General features: G+C 40.0%; 1 protein-coding gene across 5 annotated transcripts in view; it reads left to right on the top strand.

The window, feature by feature from the left end:
- Positions 1 to 22,311, top strand: part of cdk14 (cyclin dependent kinase 14) — a 590,315-nt gene that overhangs the window by 301,294 nt on the left and 266,710 nt on the right. For all 5 annotated transcript variants that reach the window (XM_073054502.1, XM_073054501.1, XM_073054505.1 and 2 more), the window contains 2 exons: positions 1,832 to 1,952; positions 13,083 to 13,176. In XM_073054502.1, coding sequence (XP_072910603.1) covers positions 1,832 to 1,952; positions 13,083 to 13,176 — 215 coding nt within the window. The remainder of the gene's footprint in view (positions 1 to 1,831; positions 1,953 to 13,082; positions 13,177 to 22,311) is intronic.

The raw sequence follows: 22,311 nt of genomic DNA, 5'->3' as shown, positions 1-22,311 counted from the left end.
ACTGTCATCCCTTTGAAACTTATCACTAAGTTCAAAGACCTGGGTCTGGGTACATTGCCGTGCAACTGAATTCTTTATTTCCTTACTGGCAGACCCCAGTTAGTGTGGATTGACAACAGCATCTCCTCCACAATCCTCATCAGCACAGGTACAGCACAAGGCTGTGTGCTTAGCCCCCTGCTCTACTCACTTTGTACATAGATTGTGTGGCTAGATACAGCTCCAATGTCATATTTAAGTTTGCTGAAGACACCATTGTTGATGGTTGAAACAAAGGAGGTGACAAATTGGCATGGAGGAGGAAGATTGAAAATCTGGTTTAGTGGACCCACAACAAACACCCCTCACTCAGTGTCAGCAAAATCAAAGAGCTGATTATTGACTGCAGGAGGAAAAAGGGGGAGGTCCATGGATCAGTTCTTACTAAGAAAACAGAGGTGAAGAGGTCAGTAGCTTTAAATTTCTTGGCGTGAACATATCAGAAGATCTGTCCTGGGAACAGCATGCGAGTGTCGCCACAAAGAAGGCACAGCAAAAATTCTACTTTTTTAGAATCCTGTGCAGATTTGCCAAGTCACCAAAAACTTCTCTAGATGCAAAGTGAAGAGTATCCTGACTGCTTGCATGACAGCCTGATATGGAACCACCAGGAACAACCAGGTATGGAAAAGTGTACCTAAGGTGGTGGATACAGCCCAGTCCATCACAGAGAAAAGCCTCCCACCCGTTGAATACATTTAAGAAAGCAGCATCCACCATCAACAACCACAACATCTCAGCCGTGTCCCCTTGCTACTACCAGCAGACAGGTTGTCCAGAAACATCAGACCCCATACCACCAAGTTTAGGAACAGTTATTATATTACAACCATCAGACATCTGGATGATTACAATCACCACTACTCTGAATTGATTCTACAACCTACAGAATCACTTCCAAGAATTTGTTACAACTCGTGTTCTCAGTATTATTTTATTTCCATAGTTGGTCTTCTTTTGTACATTGGTTGCTTGTTAGTCTTTGTTTATAATATTTGTTTGTGAATTCTATTGTATTTTATTTTTATTTAAATTTTATTTAAATGTGTGCAAGAAAATAATCCTTCGATAGTATATGGTAACACATACATACTTTGGGATACATAGTCTGGAATTGACATAGTTATATATAACCACCTTCCAAGATTTCCAAAATTCAAGGGGATATGTAATAGCAATGAATAGTTTAATATTTATGTGCATTGATTCCATCAATTTGCATATAATTTATAAAGTCCTGTTAGTCCAGTGAGCTTCTGTCATGAACGGACTCTGAGCAGAATTTTCTTTGTGCCTTGTAACTGTTGTGGAATATTTTATAAGTTATGTTTTTGATGCTCCATCTCATTATTCTTAATGGAAATTTTGTTGATCATTGAAGTGAATGTGAGCAATAATATCTTTTAGTTTATGCATTGTAATTACGTAGTCTAGAAACCGTGACAACTATGCTCTCAGATTAGAGTGCCGATACAATCTGAATGCTGAGTTTCTGACACATCTATTTTTCAGCGGTGCTGCTGGAAAACATTACTTTCATTTTGGACGAAACTGTCAATCACAGAAAATGATTTATTAAACTTTCAGGAAATATTTATTTTTAGACAAATGTTTTATTAATTGAATTCCTGTAACATGCTTACACTGCAAGAACTGTTATAGGGCTAAAGATTAACTAGTTCTTTTTCAGAAGCATTACCAAATTTTATTCTTAAGTGTTAAGAAAAACTATACTTTTTGATTGAGAATAACTTTCACTGTTCTAACACCTAATCTTGCTTTTTATTTTCAGGACTTGCCCGAGCCAAGTCGGTACCCAGCCACACATACTCCAATGAGGTAGTTACACTATGGTACAGGCCTCCAGATGTCCTGTTGGGCTCCACAGAATATTCCACTTGCCTTGACATGTGGTAGGTGCAATTGTCTGGTCAAGTGATTTCTTTACCTACTTTTACTTAGACCATAAGACTCAGGAGCAAAATTAGGCCATTCAGCTCATTGAGTCTGCTCCACCATTCCATCATGGCTGATCCCAGATCCCCCTCAACCCCATACATCTACCTTCTCGCCACATCCTTTGATACCCTGACCATTCAGGAAATGATCAATTTCAAATATACCCATGGACTTGTCCTCCACCGCCGTCTGAGGCAGAGCATTCCACAGATTCACTACTCGCTGGCTAAAAAAAAAAAATCCTCCTCACCTCTGCTGTAAAAGATCACCCCTCAATTTTGAGGCTGTGCCCTCGAGTTCTGGATACCCTCACCATAGTTATTTGTCCTTCAACCATTCAGTTGGTTTCAATGAGATACCCCCTGCATACTTCTAAATTCTAGTAAATATAGGCCTAAAGGTGACAAATGCTCCTCATATGTTAACCCCTTCATGCGTTGTCCTTATGAACCTCCTCTGGACTCTCTGCAATGGCAATGCATCCTTTCTGAGATATGGGGCCCAAAACTGTTGACAATACTCCAAGTATGGCCTGACTAATGTCTTATGAAGGCTCACCATTATCTCCTTACTTTTATGTTCTATTCCCCTTGAAATAAATGCCAACATTGCATTTGCCTCCTTTACCACAGACTCAACCTGTAAACTAACCTTCTCAGAGTCTTGCACGAAGCCTCCCAAGTCCCTCTGCACCTCTGATGTTTGAATCTTTTCCCCATTTAGGTAATGCTCCGTACTATTGTTCCTTTTACCAAAATACATTATCATACATTTCCCAACATTGTATTTCATCTGCCACTTTTTTGCCCATTCTTCCAATTTGTTGATCCTGCTGTAATCACATTGCTTTCTCAGTACTACCTATCCCTCCACCTATCTACATATCATCTGCAAACTTTGCCACAAAGCCATCAATTCAATTATCCAAATCATTGACAATGTAAAAAGTAGTGGTCCCAATACTGACCCCTGAGGAACACCACTAGTCACTGGTAGCCAACCAGAAAAATCCCCCTTTATTCCCACTCGCTGCATCCTGCCTGTCAGCCATTCCTCTATCCATGCTAGTATCTTTCATGTAACACCATAGGATTTTATCTTGTTAAGCAGTCTCATCTGTGGTACCTTATCAAATGCCTTCAGAAAATGCAAGTAAATGACATCCACTGCCTCTCCTTTGTCCACACTGCTTGTTACTTCCTTGAAGAACTCTAATAGATTTGTCAGGCAAGATTGCCCTTTACAGAAACCTTGCTGACTTTGACTTATTTTATCATTGGTCTCCAAGTACCCCAAAACCTCATCCTTAATAATAGACTCCAACACTTTCCCAACCACTGAGGTTAGGCTAAGTGGCCTATGATTTCCTCTCTTTAGTCTTCTTCTTAAGGCGCGGAGTGACATTTGCAATCTTACAGTCCTCAGGGACTATGCCAGAATCAAGTGACTCTTGAAAGATCATGACCAATGCATCTGTTATCTCTTCAGTAACCTTTCTTAGAGCTCTTGGATGTAGTCTATCTGGTCCATGTGACCTATCCATCTTAAGACTGTAATATCAATGGCACTCACTCCTGCTCCCTGACACTCAGACCTCTGGCACACTGCTAGTGTCTTCCACTGTGAAGACTAATGCAAAGTACCCATTAAGTTCATCTGCCATTTCTTTGTCCCCCATTACTACCTCACCAGCATAATTTTCCAGTGGTCCAATATCAGCTCTCACCTCCCTTTTACTCTTTATATAACTGAAAAAAGACATAGTATTCTGCTTTATGTTATTGGCTAGTTTGCCCTCATATTTAATCTTTTCCCTTCTTATAGCTTTCTTGGTTGCCTTTTGTAGGATTTTAAAAGCTTCCTAATCATCCCACTCACTTTTATTGCTACCTTATATGCTCTTTCCTTGACTTTTAGGCAGTCCTTAACTTTCCTTGTCAGCATGGCGACCTACCCTGCCACTTGAGAACAACTTCTTCTGTGTCTTCTGTGGGACATATCTAACCAATGGGTTGTGAACTATTCCCAGAAACTTCAGACACCTCTGCTCTGCTGCCATCCCTGCCAGTATCCTCCTCCAATCCACCTGGGCAAGCTCTTCTCTCATGCCTTGATAATTCCCTTTATTCCATTGCAATACTGATACATCTGAGTTAAGCTTCTCCCTCTCAGATTGCAGCATGAATTCAATCATGTTATGATTACTACCTCCTGAGGGTTCCTTTACATTAAGCTCCCTGATAGGATTTGGGTTATTACTTCTGCTTTTTGTCTTTGCGGGTTTATGTTAAAATTGTCATGATGTCAATGTGTATTTGTACATGAAATGTTTCACAAAGATTATAATTGTTGAAACAATACAACAGTTTTTAACATATTATAGACAGAACAGTGAAAAGAAAAAAAAATCTATTATTACTAATGATAACTTTTGGCCTTGTCATTGTAATACAGTCTGCTAAAACATGCAAGTTATAATATTGCCAAAAGTTTAACCATTAAACATATTGTCCAAGTTGCATGCCATCTTGGACAATGACTCCCATCCACTCCATAGTGTACTGGTTAGGCACAGGAGTACATTCAGCCAGAGACTCATTCCACCGAGGTGTAACACTGAGCTTCATAGGAAGTCATTCCTACCTGTGGCCAGCAAACTTTACAACTCCTCCCTCGGAGTGTCAGACACCCTGAGCTAATAGGCTGGTCCTGGACTTATTTCCACTTGGCATGATTAACTTATTATTATTTAATTATTTATGGTTTTATATTGCTATATTTCCTCACTATTCTTGGTTGGTGCGGCTGTAACGAAACCCAATTTCCCTCGAGATCAATAAAGTATGTCTGTCTGTCTGATACTTATTGTTCCATCACTAAACATACTCACAGTGGCCGCTTCATTAGGTACAGGAGTGGAACCCATTGTAGTCTCGCCCACCCACCTCAAGATTCAACATGTTGTGCGTTCAGAAATGCTCTTCTGCGTACAGGTGTCCTCCGCTTTTCGAACGTTCGTTTTACGACAACTCGCTGTTACGAAAGACCTACATTAGTACCTGTTTTCGCTAATCAAAGAGTATTTTCGCTTTTACGAAAAAAAGACGCCGGCTTTATACGTGTGTTTACCCCAAGAAAGACTACAATGTCCATGAAGACTTGTGCGCGCAGTTGTTTGTGCATGTGTGTATGTGCGTATGCGTGTACGTGCACATGTGTGTACATGCCGATTTTTTTTTTCTCCAAATCGATTTTGGCTCGCTGTCTTCCCGATTTTGATAAGTGAAAATACACCGTATCTACAATATTTCTACTTTAAATAGGGTGTATATTTATCATATCATTCCTGCTGTTACTATATGTTAGTGTTATTTTAGGTTTTATATGTTATTTGGTTTGATTTGGTAGGTTATTTTTTGGGTCTGGGAACGCTCAAAAATTTTTCCCATATAAATTAATGGTAACTGCTTCTTCGCTTTACAACATTTCAGTTTACAAACGGTTTCATTGGAACGCTCTACCTTCAGATTGCGGGGGAAACCTGTATTACTGTTGTAACGCATCGTCATTTGAGTTACTGTCGCCTTCCTGTCAGCTTGAAATATTCTGGCCATTCTTCTGTGACCTCCTCACTAACAAGGTGTTTTTGCCCACAGAACTGCTGTTCATTGGATTTTTTTTCTTTTCACATCGTTCTCTGTAAACTCTAGAGACTACTGTGCATGAAAATGCCAGGAGATTAGCAGATTCTGAGATACTCAAACCACCCATTTGGCAGCAACAATCATTCCATGGTCAAAGTCACTTAGATCACTTTACTTCCCCATTCTGATGTTTGGTCTGAACAACAACAGAACCTCTTGACCATGTCTGCATGCTTTTAAACATTGAGTTGCTGCTGCGTACTGGGCTGATTAGATATTTGCATTAACGAGCAGGTGGATAGCTGTACCTAATAAGGTGGCCACTGAGTGTATATTTACAGTTCATGGTGGCTTTAAGTATTTTGTTCCATTCTATAGAGTGAGAAATTTCACAATTGACTTTCTTAATTACAGTACAAGTAGCAGTTTGGTAGTTAGTCATCTGAAATGAACAGTTCATGTCTGAGAGGAGACTTGAGTGATTTCCTGCAGGTATGATGGATGCTGTGAAAGAGTGCTCATGGCTGGGGCCCCGGTACATTTCACCAGCTGCTCAAAACTGAAATTAGTGACTGCAGGGAAATGGTGGGACACCACTAAAATATGGCTAGAGGTTATTTTTGTACTCCAGTGGATCCTTTAGAGAATTGAGACAGTAACTAAAGATTAATGTTCCTTAGCTAATGATGTGCATATCAATCAATTAGACCGTTACATTTGCAGGAAACTGGCTTTGAAATGGAAGTGCGTGTATAGGTAGAAGAGTGCAGATACATTATCATTTTCTCCCTTGTTACAGTTAGCTATTGTTTGGTATATTCTGTGACGTTTTCCAAAAAATGCCTACAATCTGTAGCATCATGCCCTTTGTAGTTGGAAGTAAGTGTACAGGTAAAATGTCAAGTTGAAATACCGATGTGTGTTGCAAAGCAAAACACTGATTTTTCTCTAACAGCTGGTATAATATGTTAGAAGATTAATGTATAAATGTTATATATTAGGCATACGATCTGAAGACTGCTTGCTAGCTATTTTCAATGTAAATGCACTGACATCTTTCTTACTATTTTGTCAAATTTGTTTGTTAAAAACTGCCATTCTCCTGCTGTACAGCTGACCTCCTTTTTCTATAATATCTCTTATTATTTTAGTTGATGTGTGTGCATGTGATCCATCAAGCAGCTTGCATTTGTGCTGAGCTCTGGAATATCCAGTGCATTGAGCATTCCCGTGCTATCAGCTTGCAGCATTATTGTTCTGTTATTAACCCATTTCCTCTCCTGAGCCCAGACATTAACTCAAAGACACCAAAGACTGCAGGTCTTCCTGCAGTTCTGAGGCAAAACAAAACACTGCTGGAGGAATTCAGTGGGTCAGGCAGTATATGTGGAGACAGAGGGATGGATGGTCATTGTTTTGGGCTCAGAACCTTAGAGACCAACCCAATCATTCTTCTGCCTTCACAGATGCTACCTGACCCACCGAGTTCCTTAAGTAATTTGATTATTATGCCAGACATTAACTTTCTCCACCTGCTGCAAAAAAATGTTGGGAAGTGTTGATCTAAGGCAACCACCAGATCTGCGAGGCTAACCCCTGTCTTGTTACCTTGTGTAAATTGGTGTTAAATGTGTATTTCAGCATTAGGCTGTGCTTTTTAATTTCTTATTTGCACAGCCACGATGGTGCTGATATCCCAAAATTTCTCTTTCACTGGTCTCATCTCTATATCAATTTAGGTTAAGGCTAGTGAAGTATATGTTAAAACTCATAACAGTTCATTTCATTTCACTTCGATGAACCAGTTTACCTCCTGCAACACATTCCTGGATAACGTATTTATCCCACTTATTGGCATCAACACAAGCTAATTGCCAGAGATCTTATTAAATAAAAATAGTGATTACAACCATCTGATATCCCCACAAACTTGAAAATTATTTGTGGTATAGCTGGAAATTTGTCTTACTTATTTTGCTATAGTTACAGCTCCTGCTTTGTGAAATTCACCATACAGCATGTGAGCCAGCTTTGTGAGGCAGAATCGAACAACATTAGGTGACCTGTGTGCTGATAGTGTAGTTGCAGGTTTAAAAAAAATTGTGTCTTACGCCATTCAAAAACAGAGTTTACAGTGCATGATTCTGCGGAAATATTCTCAAAGCTATTGGATATTTTTGGACAACTAGGACAAATTATTTTATTGTTTCATCTTTTGACAATTTGTACTGCAAGACAAGTTAAGCAGCAAAAAGTAAATTGAATAATGTCATGGCTGTGGATTTTGGAATTGTTTTTGTTAAGATGATTTTCTTTTTGTGCAATGTGTGGCTCTTCACTTTGTAACAGATTAATTCATGTACTATTCCTGCCAGGTGTCATTGTAATATTCTTTATGCAGAAACATGAACAAAAATGACATTGAACTGAATGTCAATCAGTTAAATGTGATTAAATTAAGATTGTTGTCAGAATGATAATATAGGTTGAGTATCCCTTATCCGAAATTACAAAATCCGAGAAGCTCCAAAATCCGATTTTTTTAAGTGTTGTCATGATGTCACAAATGGAGAATTCCACAAGACACTGGGAAGGTTTCCAGGTGATGTGCACATCTCTGCATACCACAGACAGTTCTTAGAATTAACCTCACGTATGTAATGAACAGATATTAATGAAAAATGGAAAAACACTGCATAAGGCGAAAAATGGAAGATTTTGATCATGCATCATTAGCGTTGGAGTGAACATATGCTGCTTAACAGTATGCAGACCATGAAACAAACAAAGATCTATTACAATGAACTGAGAATTGAAGGTAATTGTGAATATTCAGCAGGCTGGTTGTTGAAATTTAAGTAAAGGTACAGCATTACATTTTTAAAGTCTCTGCTGATCACAAAAATCTAGCACCAGGACAAATTTGCAATGCTGATTTTTTTATACCTTACATAACAGCATAAAATTTTAAATCATTGCTGATGAAAATCTAACACCAGAACAAGTCTACGATGCTGATTTTTTTATACCTTATATAAAACCTAAGAAAAAAGTATAATGCAAATACAGTGTACTTTAACCTTTTAATCAAAACAGAGCTGTGGGTGGAGACTGAAAGCTGCCATTGTTTGTTATTGTTCAACAGCTGATTCAGGTATTCTCCCGATGCTGTTGTGCTGCTTTACATTATATTTTCATTGTATTAATGGCATGTAATGATTTTTACTGTTAAGTACATATGTGTGATGAACAAGTATAAGACGATGACTACTTACCAGTAGCACATAAGTTCAGAGTCAGGAATGATGGTGATCCCAAACTATCTCATTATATATTCCAAAACCCCAAAAAATCCAAAATCCAAAACACTTCCAGCCCCAAGCATTTCAGATAAGGGGTACTCAACCTGTATCAATTTCACATGCACATTACCATGAAAATAAGTAAATTCTGACATAGTATCGAAAAATGTGGCTGCTGAAAATATTGTTCTCAGATGTAGACTTTACAGCTCATGACGTTAGACTAATGAGTTGGCTAATGCCACCTGCAGGTTTGACCAAACTCTTTCCATCGCTTGTCTTACATATCAAGAGGAAACAAATGCTTTTGAAATTCTGCGGTGGTCCAATTTGATTCAAGACCAAAAAGAGGGTAACCTATTTTAATTTTGTGTATCAATTGTTGAGTGTGAGTCAGAATGCCCATATCATTGGTATGACCTATGGAAGTCTATTTTTAAGGGCGAGAAAACAATTCCATTTGGATGCACAGCAGCTCAGGCAGGGTTTGCAGGCTACTTCTTCCTACAAAGCAAAACCTAACATCATGAATGGCTGTGATGCTTCACTCCCAGAATGTCCTTTATGCTCAGTTTGAAAGGGAGAATGAAACTACATCTATGCAGCATCTGTTGACCTGTGATCTGTCTCGGAGGCCAGCATCAGGACATCTTTCGAGAGGGTGAATGCTCACAAGGTCTTGGGCCCTGATGGTGTACCTGGTAGGGCTCTGAAAACCTGCGCCAACCGACTGGCAGGAATCATGAGGGACATTTTCCATCTCTCACTTCTGCTTTCAGAGGTTCCCACCTGCATAAAAGACAGACCGGTGCCCAAAATGAGCAAAGTCAGCTGCCTCAATGACTGTCACCCAGTGACACTCACATCTACTGTGATGAAATGCTTTGAAAGATTGGCCTAGCAAGGATCTGGACCCGCTGCAATCTGCTTACCGCCACAATAGGTTTACAGTGGATGCAATGTCACTGGCTCTCCACTCAGCCTTGGATCATCTGGACAATATTAATATCTATATCCGATCGCTGTTTTATTGATTAAAGCTCAGCTTTCAACAAAATCATACTCTCAGTTCTAATCAACAAGCTCCAAAACGTGAACCTCCGACTGCAACTGGATCCTTGACCTCCTCACCAGGAGAGCAGTCTTTGTGGATCAGAAATAACGTCCCCTTCTCTCTGGCAATCAACACTGGTGCGCCTCGAGGGTGTATGCTTAGCCCACTGCTCTACTCTCCCCACACCCATGAATACGCAGCCAGGCACAACTCAAACACTATCTGTAAATTTGTCAATGTCACAGCTATTGTTAGCAGAATTTCAGATGATGGTGAAGAGGTGTACAGATGCAATGTAGAGCAGCTGTTTGAGTGGTGTCACAGCAAAACCGTTGTGTTCAACATCAGTAAGACCAAGGAATTGACTATGGACTCCAGGAAGGTTAAGTCAAGAGAATACACACCAGTTCTCAACGAGGGATCAAAAGTAGAAAGGGTGAACCGTTTCAAGTTCCAGGGTTTCAGCATCTCTAAGCATCTGTCCTGGGCCCAATGTACTGATGCAGTTACAAAGAAGGCATGGTAGCGGTATGTTTTGTTAGTAGTTTGAGGAGAATTGGTATGTCTCCAACATTTGCAAAATTTCTACAGGTGTACCATGAAGAGCATTCTAACTGGTTGTATCAGCATTGGGTATGGAGGGGCCACTGTACAGGATCGGAAAAAGCTGCAGTAAGTTGTAAACTCAGCCAGCTCCATCATGGGCACTAGCCTTCCCAGCATTGAGGACACCTTCAAAAGGCAATGCCTTAAAAAGGCAGTATCCATCATTAAAGACCCCCCCATCACCCAGGACATGCTCTCTTCTCATTGTTTCCGTCAGGGAGGATGTACAGGATCCTGAAAACTCAATGTTTCACAAATAGCTTTTTCCCCTCCACTAGCAGATTTCTGCATAGACAATGAAACCATGAACAATTTCTGAGTATTTTCCCCTCACTTTTTATACTACTGATTTAAATTAATTTTTATCTATATAATTATTGTAATTTATAGTTTTTATTACTATGCTGATGATATTAAACCTGATTCTGAGTGTGTGTGTATGTATGTGTATGTACATATATATATCTCTGTGCGTGTGTGTATATTTTGTGGCCTCCATTGGTCATGGTCGGCCATGGGTCCTGTGCCTCTGGTAGTCACTGGGAGTGGCCTCTCCAGGGCAAAAGCCAGGGCAGAGTTGATATGGAGGTCCGCCTGTTGCCCATGCAGTGGGACCCCCCCTCTCCATGCTGATGACAGGTCCAAAGGAAGGACGAAAGTCGATACAGTTTGGTGCCAGCAGTATCGCAGGAGTTGCTGTGCCGGTGCTGGATACAGCAGTCAGCTGCCTTCGGGACTCCGACTCCGGATTTTTCCTCGGGGTTTACTCCCAAAGCCTTTCCTGTGAGCGGGTATAGCCGCAAGGCAGCGAAGGTTTGAAATCAGACTTTTCCCTCTCCTAGATGAGCTACCATCCATGGTTAACGAGCCCTATCTGCCCGGAGCAACTGGTTTTAAGGTGCCTTTGCCCCTTCTGTCAGTGAGAACAGCTCCGCCAGCCATAAGAACTATGCCACACGTGAAGGCCAGGAGTTGGACTTGGTTGTCAGAGGCTGTTTGAGACACACGCCATGAAGAGCATTTGTTTAGCAGTGGGAATTTGTCCCTACTACCACCCTTCGAGGCTGTAAACAGCAGAAACAGGTCACTTGTCCCCTCAGAGTTTCCATTGAATAGGATTGCTGCAAATCTGATTCCCAGTTATCTCCAGCAACTTTTCATATCCCCATTGTGATTACCTTAAAAACATTCAGAGGTTTTGCTTCTGCTGCCCTTTAGGGAGAAAGAGTCCTGATCGTCTGAATAATATGTTTAAAAATTCTTAAATGGATGACCTTTTATTTTTGAATAGTGGTCCTATATTTCAATCAAGTCTTTCAATCAAGACAAACCTTCTCTAACCTGCTCATGAGTTGGCAAGTTACTCATGCTTGGCGTAGTCCTGTATTAGAAGGGTTCTTACTCCATTTCTATAGCCAGGAACCAGGCATTTTCTTGGATTCTAGCAGGGAATTAATTGGGCCTCTTATTACTTATCCAAATCCATCCTTTTCCAAAATATTTGGCAATTAAGCACCGTTTGTCATTAACTCTATCTAGAAACTCACTTTGACATCCAGTTTCAGTACCATTCTTCCCATAAACTGTATGCCTAATGACTTAAACAGGAAACTATTCATATTACAACAACAGCTGTCCAGCCTTTCGGCCTTTCGGAGATGTTGAAAAGTGGCTCATTAATGAATTTTCCTGTTGTTCCTCCTTGAATGATGCACTTCATCCCTTACAACCACATGAGAAGATTTAAGAGCCCACATGGAGACACATACGAGCTTAAAAACCGAGTACAATTTTTAAGATATACAGTGTAAGAGCAGGCATAATTAACAACAGGATAATATGGAATGCAAATAGTCCCCATTGATACTATATTTTGGGTGGGGAATAAATGCAAGCTCAGCCATAGAACATAATGGAGTTAGTCATATTATTGAAATGTCAAGGTTAAATGAGCCATTCCAAATATAGCAACGGATGTCTGAAATGGGCAATAGGGAGTCTGATTTTAAATACTGATTAAGATTTATTTTTTTCTGCCTCCCATTTTAAAATTCTCAGATAAAAATAAATGATGTGTAGCAATTTGGTCAATGGATTCTCCTTTGTTTGTTGACAAAGGACTCATTTTAACTCTAATAATCCCTTTTGTACTATATAGCTACTCAAGGGGTTTCATAATGATTTACCCCGTGCATGCTGTTAAGTACAAATTATGATAATGGTTTTCTCTATGCATACTGCTAAATATAAATTACAATCATGATTTTTCTTCTTGACATTCAATTAAAAAATGCTGAAAATTTGATACGCTTTTATTATTCCGTAAACTATAAGGGGGTACAATTGTTAGTTCCGCTTCTGTTTTTACTGTATCTTTAATTAAAAGCTGTTGTATTATTTAAAGTGTTGCATTTAGTCTTCCCCTCTGCAATGTACTTCTACTTGAGTTCTTCATCATGGACTTGTTCTCCTTTCCAGGGGTGTGGGTTGCATTTTTGTCGAAATGATTCAAGGAGTTGCTGCCTTTCCTGGAATGAAGGATATTCACGATCAATTGGAGCGTATATTTTTGGTCAGTATTTATAATCTTAAGACTTTATACATCATTGGGATGTTAAGTAAAGAAACTGTATAACACAAATGCAAAGGTGGTTTTAACGTGGTGAAAATCATGCCCTCAATTTTTGTGAGTGGGTCCAATGATCTGTTTTCCCCTGAAATCCAACATTGCTGGAAAAGGGCGAGCCCCTGAGCTGCAAAAGGTGGCATGAGTGGGCCAAAACAAAACCCATCCATGAAATACATCTAGATGCCTGTAAGCATTCTGCCCCATGGGCCAGCAGCTTCGCTATCTGTCAGATCCAGCAGATACTTATTAGTGTTTCTTCATGTTCGAAATGAAATATACTAAATAAACTACTGGGGCACAGCTGGAAAATCACAGGCAGACTTTGGTCAGTAAATTCAGTGCTCTTCTGTTCACACAGTTTTCCACAAAAGACGCTAGTGTGTGGCTAGCAATGTAGAAACCAAACAAAATCCAGGATATTATTTTCGCTTTTGAGTATTATTAACTTCGCTGTTGCATTTTGGTCATTAATTACAGGTTATGGCATTAAAATATTCAGCACAAGATCAAAACTAGCCAGTAACAAGGGTAATCTGTTTTATGTTCAGAAATAGTGACTTTTGTAGTCTTTCTAAATTGATCCCAGTTTCAAATCACACTTGTACAACAAAGAAGCTTAACTGTGATGCAAGCTTTAACTCAGAAATAGCATTCTTAAGACTTCTGCTTTTGATCATTTGCACTCTCTGTATAAGCATGCATATAAACATATTTCTAAATAATTGAAAATATTATAGAAATGGGGATCCTCGTCCCTATTATAGAAATAAATTGTTACAAATAAGATAAGGCAGGCATACATTCTTCGCTTTGATCATAATGAAGTCAGTGGGCTTTCAGCCCTTGCACTGGGTTTAACCCAAGAGCAGATTCCCCAGCATGCATGCTCCTGCTCCACCATTGGACTGTGTGAGGTGGAAGGTGGATTGTTCAGCATGCAGTGCATCTACCAAATTGCCAGCTTATTTGTCAGTATGTTAAGAGAGCCAAATTAATGCAGAAGTACCAAAATGTGTGATCCCATATTGAGGTATGGCAGAATTCCTGGTATCTTCTGGCATGTTGTGGGAGATTAAGAAGTGGGATCATGATTGGTCCAATTATAGAAAATAAATGTTTTTTTTTCTTCAGTTCTTAAAAAACTTATTAAATGGAAGAACTTGGAATTGAAGTCATTTTTTTCTGTGAAGTATTATGAATGACTGGTCAGTTATTTGACATAATGTATAGATTTTGATACTGAGATGTTTAATGCAGTTTGATGTTGTAATTTGGGATTATGGTTCCTAGAATTCACTTTTATAGATGAAAATGTCAAAGAATGACAAAAATGGTATGATTTCCAAAAATATGATACATACCGGTAAGTGTTTTTGGATAGTCCTATGAAATATCATGTCAAGCTTCATTTGATGGGAAGTGCATTGATTGAAATTATTTATTTACACAGCAGAACCATAACTTTAATCTGAACAAGAGTAAGCAGTTTGTATGTGAGTGCAATGATGCAAAATACCTGTTACCATTGTGAAATTTTAACTTAAGATTCTCAGGCTGTTACTGATGATAGAGGCTATTTTGCATATTCTTCCAGAGCCGTTATCAACTCCCTAGTAAAACACTGCTGTTATAAGTCATTGCTCAGGTTGGTAATTCACTACGAAAACAATATATTACTTTCAAGACCTGTATACACATACAAAAAATTTCTTGTTGGAGAAACTCAGCAGGTCAGGCAGAATCTGTGGGGGGGAAATGGATAGAGGCAGAAGTCTTTCAGTAATCGTTCTTTTAAATTAGACTGGTGTGCTTTTGATGCCCTCTACAATATTTGTGAAGGTATAGTTATAGTGAGTGATTTTTGTGTATGGACAGAATCAACTGACAGCTGAAAAAATGGAAATTATTTGTAACCTGGGGACAACCTGTTCATTCTTGTTCTCTCTTTTGGAGTTGGAAGTAAAGGAGTGTTTAGCCATCAGATGTTATTTATTTATTTAGAGATACGGTGTGGAATAGGCCCTTTGAGCCAATTTTTAACCCTAGCCTAATTGCGGGACAATTTACAATGACCAATTAACCTATCAATTGGTACATCTTTGGAATGTGGGAGGAAGGTGAAGCACCTGGAGGAAACCAATGAATTCCATGCAGTTGACCTGCAAACTCCCTACAGAGGACGCCATGTTACAAGGACCTACTCTTTAGTAATAATGAACCTGTAATTACTGAAAAGGACCCTTATTGTCACAACGGAAGAACGTGAACTTACACAACCCAATACCTGTGTGCAGACCTACTAAGTTTCCCTGACCTTCCATGAACAATTAAAGAATAGAAAATGTAATACTAATAAAAGGAGTCTAGGCTGGACATGTGTTGCTCGTGGTCCTGCTATGATTTCCATGTGGCCATGGGATTCTCCACATTCATGATGGTGGGTCTCTGGAGAGGGCAGTTGCTATTTTGCAGTCAAGGCATCTGTGTTTGTATCCATTCCATACCAGTTCAAATGTTGCATTTCAGTGTTATTGGCTATGGGTCATCTGACTGACCAACAACACCTTATTTGCTCTGGTCCAAGCCCCAAGCCAGCATCCATTTATTGCCCTTCTCCCACAAGTGACAACTTGTAATTTATGGCTCTTTGTTCTAAATCAGTTACCAAATCAGTAATGAGCTCAAATCACTCAGGGCACCACAGACCACACACCCCCCCATTCACAAACCTACATGTTGTATCTAACCAAAGATCACTTCACAAATAACTTATAATTTGGGAATGATCTCTAGTCCAGATTACCTGGAGCATTATTGTGTCTACTTTAAAACACCGACTCAGTCACAGAACTCCAGCACACAAAATGGCAGCCTCCATTTCTTCAACCTCACAGCAAGAACAAAGACAATTGGTCTGTCTGCTTCCACTGTCCCTGATTCATTTGAGTTCACTGTAGACTGTAGTTCTTTCTGGCCAGCAGCTGGGATTGAACTCCAATGTCCTGTCTCCATGGCACCCCCTCAGGCAGACTGTGTTACAGCAGACTAAATGTACGGATCCTGGACCAATGTGATAGCAAATACAAGTAACCATTGTAACACTCAAAGTTGTCAAAATTTAAAAGTGCAATAGAACTTCATTACTTTGTCATTTCTTTCCATTATGCTTTAATTCAACAGACCATTTGATTTTAATTTTGATTGTCTCTATTGAATGTTAATGCGTGTTGACCTGCCTAGAAGTAGTCCTCGTGCAGGATTCCTGAAAGGTTAACTTGCAGGTTGAGTCAGTGGTGAGGAAGGCAAATGCCATGTTAGCGTTCATTTCGAGAGGACTAGAATATAAAAGCAAGGATGTAACACTGAGGCTTTATAAGACATTGGTGAGGCCTCACTTGGAGGATTGTGAGCCGTTTTGGGCCCTTTATCTAAGAAAGGAAGTGCTGACATTGGAGAGGGTTCTGAGGAAATTTATGAGAATGATTCTGGGAATGAAAGGGTTATCACATCAGGAGTGTTCGATAGCCCTGAACCTGTACTCGCTGGAATTTAGAAGAATGAAGGGGGATCTCATTGAAACCTATCGAATGTTAAACTTCCTAGATAGAGTGGATGTGCGGAGGATGTTTCCTATAGTGGGGGAATCTAGGACCAGAAGGCACAACCTCAGAATAAAGGGATGTTCATTTAGAATGGAGATGAGGAGGAATTTCTTTAGCCAGATGGTGGTGAATGTGTGGAATTAGTTGTCTCAGGTGGCCTTGGAGGCCGGGTCATTGAGTGTGTTTAAGTCAGGGGCTGATAGGTTCTTGGTTAGTCAGGGTGTGAAAGGTTTCAGGGAGAATGGGGTTGAGAGCCAAATCAATTAGCCATGATGATGAAATGGTGGAGCAGAATTGATGAGCTGAATGGCCTTATTCTGCTCCTCTGCCTTTTGCTCTTACAGTCTTATGAAGACACAGTATAACAAGGGGCCTAATGTACGGACATTGTTATAGCATGGCACATGAAACAATGTTTGATCTAAGGGTGTGTTGTTAATGCACGACTGAGTTAATGCTGTGTTCAGTTTTTCACTATTTCCGCTGGTGGCATATTGCTACATCAGAAAGAATGAGGGAGAGCAAAGTGAGAGTAGCTTACAGAAAGAAAAAACGTGGAAGATCAGGAAAATACAACTTGTTTCTTTTTGCAAGCTTGAGGCAATTAATTTTACGATGATAGATTAGGTAGTATGTTATAAAAACTGATGCAAGGTTTCAATCAAATGTGTGTACTTGAAAATATATACCTTCTGGGTGTACATTTTTTAAAGTATTAAACTGCCTCTGGTTTCATTCTTCCTTGTGACAACAAAGGTATTTTGTCATTTGAACGTAGAGACTGATTTCAGAAATGATGGCCATAGTGTATTGTAAACTGAATGCAACTTGATTTCCAAAACAATTTTAAAGAACAAACTTCTTTCCTTCATACAGCCAAGGTCTGTTAATGCCTCAAGTACAAAAGTCATCACATTCAAATTTCTTATAGCATGCACCTCACTCACCATTTGAAAAATTACAGGATGTAGCATTATGGGGAAAGCTGCTAAAATGATTCAGGAGGCTGGAAACAAAACCATATCACAAAAAGCTGAACACGCTATGGATATCTTGGAAAGAGGAGACTGACAGATGACCAATTTATTTCTTCAAAACTTATAAAAGTGTTTATTGGGAAGAAGGTGGAGTTCTCATTTGTGATGGAAACCAAAACAACAGGCCACACAGAAAAGATGGCACCAACACCAGGAATGGGAAATCTCGAAGAAATTTCATACGGGTGGCAAAAATGTGGAATTCATTAAACTAGGTGAGGATGAGGCAAGCAGCAACACTCCATCTAAGGAAAAGCTTGATCAACATGAAGAAAATAGGAATAGATGGTTGTGTTAAATAGAGCTGGATGGAAACATGTATTGGAGGCTGGTTTATTACATTTATACTGTACCAGGCTAGATACTGTCCATGACATAATACATGCAGTACATTTCTTGTAATTTAAAATATCTGAAGTTTAGCACATTTGAAAAATATACTTCATTTGTATCTGCTATCTGTTGGTCTGATTATTGTACTGTTTCTATGCATTGTGTGTCATTTTTTTCAGATTTGGAGGTATACTCATGTCTTTGTGTTTGGGTGATTTAAAGTGGCAATATTCAGTGTACTTACAGTGGCAAATAGTGACATTTTAAATGTAATTATTGTCGATATAAAAGTCATTCAAACATTGAACTAAGCTCAAATACTACAATGAGTTAATAAAGAAGGGTGAATTACCCTTTAATATTGTCCAAGGTTGAATGAAGACATATGCTTCGTAAGACATGTAGAATACTGCAGAGATCACATCATTAGGAAAAGTCATTTTGATCTGAAGGTTGTTTGTCGATTTATAAATCTACCTCATGTTGTGCATGTGCATCAACACACATTTGATATTCTGGTTTAGTCCCTTTGACTTGGTTAATGGGATATGCATTGTAGAGTGAAGTTTCGCTAATAAACTGTCTGTCTCAGTTAAGTCACATAGGTATTTACTGATTGAGCCTAGTTAATTGCAGCTGCTAGAAAACATGCAGATTTCATGCTCAAAACTGGATGATCTAAAGATGTTTTTAAATGAAAGTTTTGTTACTCAACTGGAGTAAAATGTGATCTTTCGCTATCCTCTGATCTACTTTGAACCACATTAGTATCTGCACCGCCAAGTGAAGTCTCTCTTAAGGCTGCTCTGTCAAATGTCCAAATCAATCTCCTCAGGACTTGCCACACCTATAGCATCTTTTTTCCAATTCATTACAAAAATCCTTGCCCTTTTCCAACCAAAGCTCTCTTGACTATAGCCACAAATGCACCTGCATTCATGGCTGCTACTACTACCACTACTGCTAAATCAACTCAGGCCTAGGGGGCTGGCATCGGGCACAATGGCAGACTCTCCACTCCTCCCTCTCCCTCATCAGTGTGTTCAGTTCATCTACATTAGCTGCGCCGCTATCTTCTAGGTGCGTGTTGACCATAGTCTTGGGAGGGCGCCCAGGGTTCATTCTCCCATGCTTGGGCTCCCATATGATGACTAGGCTGGCAGGTAGCTCAGGGTGGCATAGACAGTGCCCCGCTAGTTGCAGTCTTCTCACCTCAGTTTTAGTAGTGAGCATTGGTAGGTCGTCATAGAGCTCGCGTTCGTCATGCTCTGTTGCCAACTCACGTCAAGAGCCATCCGGAGCATTCCTGTATAGCAACCATCTAGTGACTTCCGCATGGTCTTGGTGAGTGTCTGCTCATGGCTGCTCATCATTATCTGGAATCAACCATGTTGTTCATTATTTTCTCCCCCAACAGCCAGCTCTTGAACTCTCTTAATTACCTCTGCATTCTTAACATCAAGAGACAAATGAAAAACTGGCCTTAATGTGGCTGTTATCAGGATTGCAGTTACCTTTCAAAAGTGAAATTTTGAGCGTACAAAGCTTATATATACCTGTCAGAATAAAAGCTACAGGTAACAGGTTTAGGGAACCTTGGTTTTGAGGCCCTGGTTAAGAATTAAAAAGGGAGGTACATAGCAGGTATCGGCAGCTAGGAAAAACAAGGTACTTGAGTATAAAAAATGCAAGAGAACACTTAAAAAAGAAATTGGGGGTGGGGGGGGGGGTTAAAAGAAGCATGAGGTTGCCCTGGCAGACAAAGTGAAGGAGAATCGTAAGGGATTCTACAGATATGCTAAGAGCAAAAGGATTACAAGGGACAAAACTGGTCCCGTGTAAGATCAGAATGGGAATCTATGTGTTGAGTCAAAAGAGATGGGGAAGATCCTAAATGGATTTTTTGCATCCGTGTTTACTGAGGAGATGGATACAGAGTCTTTAGAAGTGAGGCAAAGCAGCAGTGAGGTCACGGCCCCTATACAGATAACAGAGGAGGAGGTGTTTGCTGTCTTGAGGTATATTAGGGTGGATAAATCCCCAGGAGCTGGCAGAGTGTTCCCTTGGACTCTGTGTGAGGCAGGCGAAGACATTGTAGGGGCTCTAGCAGAGATACTTAAATCATCCTTAGCCACTGGTGAGGTCCCAAAGGATTGGAGGATAATTAATTATGTTCCACTGTTTAAGAAAGGCTCTAAAAATAAACCAGGAAATTATAGGCTGGTGAGCCTGACACCGGTAGTGGAAAAGTTGTTGGAAGGTATTCTGAGGGACTGGATATATGAGTATTTTGATAGACATGGACTGATTAGAGATAGTCAGCATGTCTTTGCATGGTAAGTCGCATCTAACCAATCTAAGAGTTTTTGGAGGAAGTTGGGAGCAGCAGGTTAGCTGCCGTGAGTTGTGTATCCAGAGATCTGTGCCTTTCTGGAGCTATCTCTCCGGGCGCAGAGCTTGGAAAATGTGATGCAACAGACTTTTAACATCATAAATCAGTGAGTTGTTTGTTATGTCTCTTGCTGTGAAATGGGACACCTCTTTCTACCTTATTAAGAGAAGAGAGAGAGAGCAAGTGGTGTGTTAAAACACCGGGTGAACGAGTAGTCCTTGGGGTACTGCAAGTCTGTGTCTTTATTGAGGCTTGCTGCTGCTTGTGCATGGCCAGGGGGAGCAGGGAGGGGGTCTTTGGGGTTCTAATGTTTAACTGTCATTCTTTGGGGAACTCCTGTTTTTGTGGATGTTTGTGAAGAAAAAGGATTTCAGGATGTATATTGTATACATATAGGCACCAAGAATGGGGGTGTAGTGGACAGTGAGGAAGACAGAGCTTGCAGCAGGATCTGGACCAGCTTGAAAAATGGCATACAGAACATATTGAAGACATGTCAGGTGTTGAACATCAGTAGGACCAACCAGGGTAGGTCTCACACAATGAACGGTAGGGCACTGAAGAGTGTAGTAGAGAAAAGGGATCTGGAAATACAGGTCCATAATTCACTGAAAGTGGCAGAACAGGCTTTTGGCACATTGGAATTCATAAATTAAAGTATTGCAAAAGTACAGAGAAAATTTACTAGGATGTTGCCGGGTCTGGAGGACCAGAGTTATAAGGGAAGATTGAATAGGATAGGACCTTGTTACTTAGAACATAGAAGATTGAGGGAAGATTTGATAGAGGTATACAAAATCATGCGGGGTAAACATAGGGTAAATGCAAGCAGGCTTTTTCAACTGACATTGGGTGGGTCAAGGGCTAAGGGTGAAAGGTGAAAAGTTTAAGGGGACCATGAGGGGGAGCTTCACTCAGAGGGTCGTGAGAGCGTGGAATGAGCTGTCAACGAAGTGGTACATGTCAGCTCGATTTCAACATTTAAAGAGCAGTTTGGAGAGGTACATGGATTGCAGGAGTATGAATGGCTATGGTCAGGATAAGGAAATTTAAATGATATGGCATGTACTAGATGGGCTGAAGGGCCTGTTTCTGTGCTGTACTTTTCTGTGACTCTATGACTATAAAAAGCTTTTCCAGCTGCTGGTCCATCATCTTACTTTGAAAATCTCTCTAACCTCATGTTGTTTGACAACATTCTCCTGCTTCTTTAATTTCAGCTTCTTTTCATAGCCACGTGTCAGCTGATAACAAAAGTGGTTTAGTCTCCTTAGATACTGTCCAATTTTTTTCAAAATCCAGATTATTTCCCTTTCATTAAAGACGTCAGCTGTCTGGCCTTGCAAATGCAAGATGACATTATAGCACAGCAGCTACCACTAGTGCCTCGGCATTCCAGGAACAGCTTTTGATCCTGAGCTTAGCTGCTGTCTCTGTGGAGTTTAGATATTCTCCCTGTGACTCCCTGAATCTATTTGGGTGATCCACTTTCCTCCCTCATGGCAAAGACAAACTGCGAGATCAATTGGCAGTTATAAATTACTCCTTGCCAAAGAGGGGTGGAAAAATAATCAAAGGGGAGTTAATGGCATGTAAGAGAGAATATGTTCCAATAGAAATGGGAATACCAGGATTATTTTTCCGAGAGTCAATGTGGATTTGACAGGTTGAATGGTCTTCTTCTGTGTTGGGATAAGTAAGTAAACAATCCGCT

This window comes from Hemitrygon akajei, chromosome 8, assembly GCF_048418815.1.
Source record: "Hemitrygon akajei chromosome 8, sHemAka1.3, whole genome shotgun sequence".
NCBI classification, from domain to species: Eukaryota; Metazoa; Chordata; class Chondrichthyes; order Myliobatiformes; family Dasyatidae; genus Hemitrygon; species Hemitrygon akajei.
The sequence above is the reverse complement of the archived record's forward strand: the minus strand, read 5'-3'. Positions and strand labels throughout refer to the sequence as shown.